The sequence below is a fragment of the Peromyscus californicus genome, unplaced genomic scaffold (assembly GCF_007827085.1).
Source record: "Peromyscus californicus insignis strain IS unplaced genomic scaffold, ASM782708v3 Scaffold_11__1_contigs__length_118956290, whole genome shotgun sequence".
In the NCBI taxonomy this organism is placed as follows: domain Eukaryota; kingdom Metazoa; phylum Chordata; class Mammalia; order Rodentia; family Cricetidae; genus Peromyscus; species Peromyscus californicus.
In genome coordinates this window covers 81642666-81652876 of record NW_026294402.1, presented here as the reverse complement: position 1 = coordinate 81652876, position 10211 = coordinate 81642666, and the positions used below count along the sequence as shown (strand labels likewise).

At 44.2% G+C, this 10211-nt stretch overlaps 1 protein-coding gene across 4 annotated transcripts in view; it reads right to left on the bottom strand.

Moving 5' to 3' along the window:
* Nucleotides 1-8424: 8424 nt before the first annotated feature.
* LOC128096438 (cytochrome b5 reductase 4) overlaps nucleotides 8425-10211 on the bottom strand; it is a 69106-nt gene continuing 67319 nt past the window's right edge. For all 4 annotated transcript variants that reach the window (XM_052716018.1, XM_052716034.1, XM_052716044.1 and 1 more), the window contains one exon: nucleotides 8425-8991. In XM_052716018.1, the coding sequence (XP_052571978.1) occupies nucleotides 8937-8991 (55 nt within the window). In that variant the 3' untranslated portion in view covers nucleotides 8425-8936. The remainder of the gene's footprint in view (nucleotides 8992-10211) is intronic.

Below are 10211 nucleotides of genomic sequence, written 5' to 3'. Positions count from 1 at the left end.
TCTTCAGATAAGATTTATTGGGGTCCACAAATAAAATATCACCATAACCTAGACTATGGATTTGAATTTATTTTATTTGATTACTAGAAAACTGTATTAAAGCCACAAGGCTACCAGGAACCATGTTAGCAACTTCAATTTAGGTCACAGATAACTGAAATAAATTTGTTATGGAACTTCTGGTTCTTGAGAAAATACACTTTCCTAGTGTGATTCACATCTGTAATCTCAGAGCTCAGGAGGCAAAGGCAGGAAGATGGAGCAGTTGAAGGTAACCTGGGCTAAAATGTAAGGGTGTAAAACAGGCCACACCTGTGTGCATGCACACACACACTCTTTTTGCACCTGTGTATTACTCTGTGGCTTAATTTGCTGAAGTTCTTTTTACGTCCCAACCCTGGGGGCAGGGACATCTGTAGTTTTGCTTCTATTTCTCTCTAAATAACGGGCTCTCACGTACGCAGCTGGAAAGTTCAAGTATGGGCTCATAGTGCCGTCTTCAAGAGCTAGATAAACATGGATGATGAGTAAGTGCAGTTTCTCAAAGCAAGACCGTGATGAAAAGGGTACAGTGTGCCATCTGCCATCGAAGAGAGGACTCAGTTTCGGCACAGCCTCCTGTGAGAGCAGCTGTTAAAGTGCATCTCTCTGCTAACCTGTCACCCTTGTCCCTGCCACACTCCCCGGACGGCTTCTCTTTTGTACGGTTAAACTAACAGAGAGAAAGAACACTTTCTTTCTCCTGGTGACCCAAGCCAGAGTCGGGACACTGGAGTATGAAACACGTCAGTCCTCTGGAGTACTTAGTCCCATGGTGTGGGCACTGGTTAGGGCTGAGTCTCACGGAGACAGAGTGCGCATGAGAGGTCAATAATCTGATCAGGGAGCAGGGGTGAGGGTGTGTGACTCACCCTGGCAGGTGCCCAGCATTGATCCATCCCAGTGACTTTGAGGAGGGCTGGGAGTAGCGTGTTTAGAGAGCAGCTTACTTGTTTGTAGTCAAGAGAGTAATGCCTTAAGACAATGGGAGGTTACACAGGTGATTTTCAAACTAAGCAATTTAGCAGAGCTGGCCTCAAGAACCGGTGGGTAGAGGAGTCCGTCTTGACACTACTTCTGGATAAATCCTTTATGGGATTAAAAGTTTACTTATTCTTGAAAGGGAAACAGCTGGCCCAGACTGGTACTTAGGAACAGACACAGTACATGAACTACCATGGCTCATTCCTTACGCAGTACACGAACTGCCATCACCTGTTCTTGGTTGAAAACTGGTCTAATTCTTGCTCAGATTAACACCTGGAGATCCATGCTCATGCCTCCTGACCCCATTTCCAGAATTTACTTGATTTATTAGAGGTTCTTTAGAGAAACAGAACCAATCTCTCTCTCTCTCTCTCTCTCTCTCTCTCTCTCTCTCTCTCTCTCTCTCTCTCTCTCTCTCACACACACACACACACACACACACACACACACACACACACACACACCATAAAGAACTAAGTCAGTTTACATTAAAATAACAACAGGTGAGTTATACCTGAGAGGCCAATAACCCAGTAGCTGCTTGTTCCTTGAAGTTGGCGTTGTCCCACAACAGCTGTCTGGCACTGCAGAGGAGGCCAAGCCTGGCAATTTCTCAGTCCACAAGATTGGGTGCATCGACACTCTCAGTTTGGCACTGAAAACCTGGAAGGCTCCTGGACAGCCACTGATCCCGAGCCTGGACACACTGGTTCTGACTTTCTGGCTCATTGCAGCAACAGGGCAAATCAACTCAGCATGAAGAGGAGGGCCAAGATGGACTGCTAAAAGGTGTGGCCCACATTTGGGTGGGTCTTGGGCATCAGTTGGGGCAATCAGTGCTGGTGAGGGTGATTCTAATTGTATCCAGTTGACATTAAAACCAACTAAACACTTTGGTCTCATTTAGTTCAGCACAGATCATCAGCATCAACACCTTAGGCAAGGTCTGTGTAGCCCAGGCTGGCCCAAAATTCACCGTGTATTCCAAGATGGCTTTGCACTCATGGGCTTCCCAGAGCAAGAACTACAGATGTGTACCAGCATGCTCCACTTAGCACAGATTGTTTTTGAACATTTTCCCCCAGGCCTCTGACACTGGTAAAGCTGAAGGCATGTGCTCTGGAAGCCAGGACACACTACCCTGCCCTACAGAGCCTCTCTTAGGAAGCCCTGTGCTACAGAAACTCTTGCCCTGATTATCTCCCCTTGGTTTGTAGACACTTGTTTTGGGAGTTAACAATCCTTAGGTAAGGACGTGGTTGCCCCTAAGAACCAGTCTCAGGCTACGGAGATATCTCCGTGGGTAAAGGCACTTGCCACCAAACCTGAGTTCAACCCCTAGACCCACATGTTCGAAGTGGAGAACAGAGTCCTGCAAGTTGTCCTCTGAGCTCCATGCATGCGTCTGCATGCTTGTGAGCACACGAGTGTGTGAGTGCACACCCAAATAAAGCTTGAGTGAAGCAGTACTGTGGACCCTTGCTTACAGTCTTCTTAGATTTTTAATAAAAACTCTCAAAGTCGAACAATAATTTAATGGGCAGAACTAGTTTTAATCCACTTCACTACAAAGGTATTTAGATGAGAAAGGCTGAGGACTAAAAGACGTTAAAAAACAAAACAAACCCAATTTGCTTTATTCAATATCCTCAAAAATCACAATATTGGAACAACTACCACAGGGACAGGGGTTTCTGTTTAAAGGCATTATTACTTTATTTGACGGAATGAGATGTCTGGCTTTGACCTTCCTATGTAGTAAAGGATGACCTTGATGCTCCTGCCTCCAGCTCCTGTGTCCTGAGATTACAGGCAGGTGTCACCATGCATGTAGTTTCATTGCAGCTGGGAATGGAACACGGGGGCTTACACCTGCCAGGCAGGCACTCTACCAACTGAGCAACGTGCCCTGGCCCCAAGCTCATCTTATGTTACCCTCCCGTCCGAGCACATGTCTGGAGTCTGTCTTCTTTAACCTAATCTAGTCTCAGTTCCACAGGGTTAAGGCACCCCACGCCTGTATACAAATGCCTTAGTCTTTGTCCAATCCTGTCCTTTGGTAGATGCCTTAGGGGAGGCTTCTGGAAACAGCTTCTTCAGGTTGTACCCACTTAGCTTTTCTACTAAAACGTAAGCATTTTCCGTGGCTCTTAAGGGTGCATTTCCTTTTTTCAAAAGTTGTTTTCTGCTGCTGTTTTCCTGTGTGGTATGTGGTGCTGGGGATCGAAGCCAAGCAAGGCCTGGTCCATGCTAGGTGAAAGCTCTTCTTCCATGGAGTCCCAGGCCTTCAGCACTTTACCACACACAGCAAGGCTACTGAAGAGTCCAACAATGATCCCATTTCTTTTGCCTCAAGTCATGAGCTTTAAGGTTTATTTTTATTTCTCTAGATGATGAAAGCTTTTCGAGTTTCAATCATTCTACTTATGTTCATTTCAGTATTCCTGCTGTTCATTTAAGGAAGTTTTTTCTTGCAGTATATAGTTTTTAGTACTTATTCTTTCCTTTTTTTATTAAGATAATTTTTTCATTCATTTTACACACCAAAGATCCCCCTCTTCCCTCCTCCCACCCCCAGCCCCCCTCCCAACCCACCCCCCACAAGAAGGCAAGGCCTCCCATGGAGAAGTACATCCAGTAGAGGCAAGTCCCAGGCTCTCTCCCTGCCTCAAGGCTGCACCAGGTGTCCCATCATAGGTAGTGGGCTCCTAAAAAGCCTGCTCATGCACCAGGGATGAATTCTGATCCTACCGCCAGGTGGGCCCCCAAGCAGATCAAGCTACACAACTGTCTCGCCATGCAGAGGGCCTAGTCCAGTCCCATGCAGGCTCCACAGCCATTGATCCAACTTTCATGAGTTCCCACTAGTTTGGTTTGGTCGTCTCTGCAGGTTTCCCCATCATGATCCTGATGTACTTGCTCATACAATCCCTCTTCTCTCTCCTCGATTGGACTCCTGGAGCTCTGCCTGGTGTTTGGCTGTGGATCTCTGCATCTGCTTCTATCAGTCACTGGAGAAAAAAGCTCTGTGATGACAGTTAGGGTATTCACCGATCTGATCACTGGGGTAAACCAGTTCGGTTATTCTTTCCTTTAAATGATGACCGTCAAGCCCTGGTAGACACCTCTCAATGTCTTCAGTGTTTACTGTACCTTCTTTGACCTTTTAAGTCTTATTTTGAAGACTTGTGTCCTTTCACTTTAATGAAGTTTAAGGTTTGTTCATTCTTATTTTCTTTCTAGTTTAGTCTTAAACTATCTAAAACCATTCCTTTTTGAGATACACTTCTCATACCATACTATGTGTCTACTTAAATTGAGCACATATTCACAAATATATCAACTTCAAAAAACTTAAGTTATAGACAAAAACAAACCCATACCTTCCATCTTCCATTCTTCCACTCCATAAATGATCAAAACCCCCTTCTATCTTTATAGATATCCCTTCCTAGAGATTTCATGTAAAAAAATCATAAATGTGGCAATTTATAAAAGCTGGATTTTTCCTGCATTCAGCATGTTTTAAGGCGTATCCAATATTCCATTCTATGGCCAAATATGTTTCATTGTATGTATATTATCACTTTCTTTATCAATACATCCACAGATGAATATTTGGGTTGTTTCTGCCATTTGGCTTTGTGGGTAATGCTGGACTCAAGCTAGAGCCTCCATTCCATAATCAGGAATGGTATCAGAAAGGAATTTTAAGGGATTTGGGGAGATGCCTCAACCAATAAAGTGCTTGTAGTGCAAGTGCGAGGGTCTGCACTCAGCTGACTAGCACTGATGCAAAATCTGGGTGTGGGGGCATGTTGGTCACCTCAGTGTTGGGAAAGTGGAGGCAGATGTACCTGCAGGCTTGCTAGCAGTCAGTGAAACCAAAGGCTCCCAGGTTTACACACAGACTTTGACTCAACAAAAACAAAAACAAAACTACGGTGGTGAGTGATAGAGGAAGATACCCAAAGTGCACTTCTGGTCACCACATGCACTTGTAAATGTACCCACCTGTCAGATGTGCTGACACACACATATACAACACGAGACCCCACCCCAACTGAAAAGTGTAAAGGAATTCTAACCAAGAAACAAAGACATTTTGCATTTTAGATAATCACTCTCATATTCTGGTTTGAGGTCTGCCACAGGTGAAAATGACAGCACCATGAAGCTACAAGCCAATGAGCCTGGACTGGTTGGGATTTCACTTCCTTTTATAAACCATCAGCAACAATTTCAAACAATGTGAAGCACACAGTTTGGTTCATGTGTCAAGGAGATCTGTAGATGTCAACAGTCTGGACACTGAGTTGGTTTGGGACATGCTAGTCTAGGCTTGAGAGGGCAGACCACAGAGAAGAGAGTAGTTGTCCTGTATAAGGAACTTGAGTGTGCGTGTAAGGGCCAGTAGTGATAGCTACATAAAATCTAACCCTCTTATTGTAGACAAATACACTTCTTTATAAGCCGGTGGACAGGATGGCTCCAAAAGACTCAGACACCCTAATGCATGCAACCTTTGGTTACACTCTGTTAAATAGCAGAAGAACAGACTACAGATCTCCAAAGTAGGGAGGCCACCTTGTGCATCTGGGTAAGTCTGTTCTAAATACAAGAACTCATTTAAAGCAATGGGTCTTTGCTGGCTGGGACACGAGAGCTGTGGCAGGAAGAATTTAGAGCTTCAGTGTCTGAGAAGGACACAATCCAGCAGTGCTGGAAGTGGGACATGTGGAGAGTGGGAGGAATGTCTGCACCTTCTAGAAGCAGACTGGCCATGAAGTAAATGAGGGCAGTCCTACTGATGCTGCAAGGAGCAGGTGCCCTGCAGACCAGGGGACAGACGCTCTGCTCACATGTTAGTACTTGGAGGAGGCTGGGAGAACAAGTGTCCTCAGAGCCTCTGGAGAAGAGCCCACCCTGGCTCACAATCCTTACTGGGCTTCTGCAGAGGGCCCAGTGAGTCACCCAGCACCACCCTGAACACAAGCATGAAGTTTAAAGTCATTAAGTTGGTGATGATTTTTTTTTTTCTGGTAGCAGCAGTAAATTAAAACGAAAATGTATTTTTTTTTTAAAAAAAATCAAACATTCCAATGACAGTCTTCACAGAAATAGACAAAACAACCCTACATCCATAAGGTACAACAGAATCCCAATGTATTGGTTACTTTTCTATTGCTGTTATAACACCACACCCAGAAGCAAGTTATGGAAGAGAAGGTTTGTTTTGGCTTATCGTTCCAGAGGGCTGGAGTCCAGCACGGTGAAGAGGCATGACAGCTGCCACAGGAAGCAGAGTTCAACCTCAACCACAAGCACAAAGCAGAGAATGAACTAGAGTGAGGCTATATCCTCTCAAAGTCACCACCACCAGTGACCTACTTCCTCTATCAAGGCCACACCTCCTAAACCTCCCCAAACAGTGCCACCAACTGGGAACCAAGCATTCAGACACCGGAGGCTCCAGGAGACAGTTCTCATTCAAACCATCACACCCAAATAGCCAAGAGCATCTCAATACCTGACTTAACACCACACCACAGCACTAGAGTGACAAGCACAGCATGCTACTAGTACAAAAAGAGACTCACAGGCCAATGGCTAGAACAAAGTCCCAGACACAAACCCTTACAGTTATACACATCCGATTTACAACAGAGACGCCAGAAACACACCCTAGAAAAAGGCAGCCTCTTGAACAAAGTGGTGCTGGGCAAACTGGACATCTGTCTGTGGAAAAATTCAGGAAACCAATTCTAACCAGACAGAAGGCTTTGACTTAACACCTGAGGAAGACACTGGCAGTACAGGCAACGATGGGGCAGGAAATGAGAGCAAGAGCTGCCAATGGACTGCACGGAATTAAAGATTCTGCACAGCAAGTGGAACAATCAGCAGGGACAGGACGGCCGACACAATGGGAGAGAACAAACCTGTGCCAGCCACCTCACTGACAGGGGATTAATGTCTAGAATATATAAAGAATTAAAGAAAAAAAAAAACACCTGAAGAGCAAATCTTCTAGTCAACAAATGGGCAAAAAACTGACAGCGGTCTGATTCTCAAATCAGACTCCATCTTGGGAACTACTAGTGTGTAACCTGATATATGAGCAGGAATCATCCAAAGGGTGCTCCTAGCTTCTCTTTTGCTCTAAAGTACAAAGGAGGAGGAACAATGAAGAGACACGGCAGAGGGGAAACGTCTCTTCAAGTGACTGGAGCAGGACTGCAGGGGAAAGAAAAAGGTTAGAAAAGACGCAACATAAAGACACTCGTGAAAGAAAGTTAACTGACTGACATATTACCAATGAATTACTGAAAAAAATAAAAAAGATGGTACACACCTCCTTCCAGGGGAAAAAGATGGCGGGGTCACAAGGAGCTGAAGTCCCTGTGAGCAACAGGGGCTGCAGCTGAGCCGCTGGACTCCTGCCTTGGAAGAGGAAGACACAGGAATAATGGGTTCAACCAGCCATTTGCCAGCAGAGGCTTCACAGGCAGCATGCTGGTCTTTGGGAAGCTAATGCTGCATTATTGTTAGTTGGCCATTCATTCCGAGATGGTAGCTATTTACAAAACCATTCATGGAAACCAGGGACGCCTCCCGATGCTGTCTGTATAAACACTGCTACTGCATGGATTAGCACACAGAGTGGTGACCACCTATGCATCCAACACAGCCCTCTGAGAAGCTCTTGACACTCCCTGCTCAGTTCCAGGTCTGAGAGCCCGGAGGGCTCCCTGCTGATCTGCCAGCTGCTGGGGAGGCAGCCAGCCTGAAAAGAACCATTGAGGACAGAATGTTCCTCCTCTTCCCAGCTGGTGTGGATGGGCTGCAGAAGGATGAGTGATTATCTCAGGCCATGGGCTGGATGCCACACTTCAATCTTCGCTGATACCTCTGGTCTGGGCTTAGAAACAGTTGTTAATGTTCTGGCAAGCTCTTTCTACACCTAGTTCCAAGGTGCAAGTGTGAAGCAAATTCCAGTATTTTTTATTGGTATCTTAAGATTTTTAAAATTGTATTTATTTAGTGTCTGTGTATGTGTGTAGGTGCATTGCCACTCTGCAAAAATGGAGAATACCTCGTAGGAGTCAGTTCTCTTCTTCTACCATCTGGGGCTTAGAAAGTGAACTCTACTGGGGTCTTTAAAATCTCCTTTAAACTCAGGCATATAGCACACACCTGTAATCCCAACACCAGGAGGCAGAAGCAGGAGGATTGCTGCAATTTCAGGCCAGGCTGGTAAACATAGCAAATTTCAGCCCAGCTGAAGCTACAAAGTGAGACTCTCAAAAAAAAAAAAAAAAAAAAAACATAAATAAAATTCCCTTTAAGAAAGCCACTTCATTTGTTACATTTCAGCCACATGTCCAACACAAGGAATCAAAATATGAGAGAATAATTTTATTCTACTCTGTATCAATGCCATGGACATCCACAGAAGTGGATCACCAATAGTTACAGCATTCCATGTTTTAAGATTAATAAGGACATACACCAACAATTCCTGAGTAAACAGTGCAGTGTAAAATTTAATCTATATTGCTCAGAAGACATCTTGCAGCATAGAAAGTGATCAAATGATTGCTATCATGTCATAAAATACAGGTGTTTACTGCAGAACAGTGATACAATTGCAGTGGTAAGGAAAACTTGCAGTTCATAACAAAGGCTCTTGTATGCACCTGCTGCCATGATTGACATTCCAGGTCGGGCATCAGGAGTCAAATAAGTCACGGTACAAAACTAACCAAGTTACCTGTACTGAAGACACATGACTTCATTCCAGAAATGGAAGCCTGGTTAACCTTTCGTACATACAAAACTTCTTTTAAAAAAATCCTAGGCAATCACAAATATAAACTAGTTGAATAAAAGACAATGGCAGCTTTTCGTTATGCTGTAAAACCATGGATCTCATCAGTGGAAAAGTTAAGATCATGCAGCAACCTGAAAAACAGAAAGTGTATGATTTTTAGGGAAAGTGTTTACAAATAGAGACGTGAGATCAAAGCTTGCCAACATACCCTCCTCATTTTCTCAAGTCGTGTTTGGTTTTTAAAAACACAATGATCACACCGGAAACAATTTCTAAACAGCACTGGATAGTTAATGAGTATTCAAATTATCAAGTTTCACAAATGCCACTAAGTTTAAATGATTTGAATCAACATCCAATTATAACTCACTCAATGTAAAAACAAGCCTTTGGAGACATTTGATCTATCGCTAAGATCCTTCTTTCTCTTCTGCCCCCCCTCTGCCACACTCTGCAGTTTACTGGCTGAAAACCACGGGTTTTTACTGTGGCTCCCTACAGTCTTCTCTGCTGCTCTCCCATGGCATTCTTCAATAGCATGGCCTTGTGTCCTCTCATTCCTCACACATACTGAGCGGATGGAGTCTAGGACTTCATCACATCCAGGTTTAATTCTTTCTGGCTACTTCATACAGAGTGTTGGTACTGTAATAGGCACAGAAGACATGGTGCCTCTCTTATGAGATGCTAGCACCCACTGGTGATCTATGTATGAAATTCTAAGAGTCTACTTCCATCATTCTTTCTTCATTGATCAACTGAAGGATTCCAGAAAGAAAACCCGCTCTGTGGCTCTGTAGCTATCCAGCAACATGCTCACAGACAAAAAGGAAGAATAAAGGAATATAGTTCATATAGAAAAGGCGGAATAAAGCTTTATTTTCCTTCCTTTACTCGCCAGTTTTAAGTAAGTAGGAAAACATACTGCTGAAATACACTTCAGCTTGAAAAGTCCTACAAATAGAAGTGGCTGCTGGAAATAATCATTATTTCTTGGGCCCTTTCTGTGCAGAGCAGGAGCATCCACACAAAGGGCCCACGTAGCACAGGGTCAGGGCACTGCAGTCAAGCCTCTCGCTCTGGGAACCCACCCTATTTTTCGAGACATGTATACTGTCTCTCACAGGCAAGGACTTTACTGTAACCAGACAGCCTACTCATTTGAATGCCTTTAACACATCTGTTTCTCTCTGCCCTTTCCTACTTTCTGACTGCATTTTTTTGGGGAGGTAGTTTGTATGTGGTGCCATGAATGACAATGATAAGCAAATACTCTAACACTGAGCTACATCCCTATCACCCTTCTGGTTTGTCTTTTGCGACAAGGTCTACTAAAATAGCTCAGGCTGTC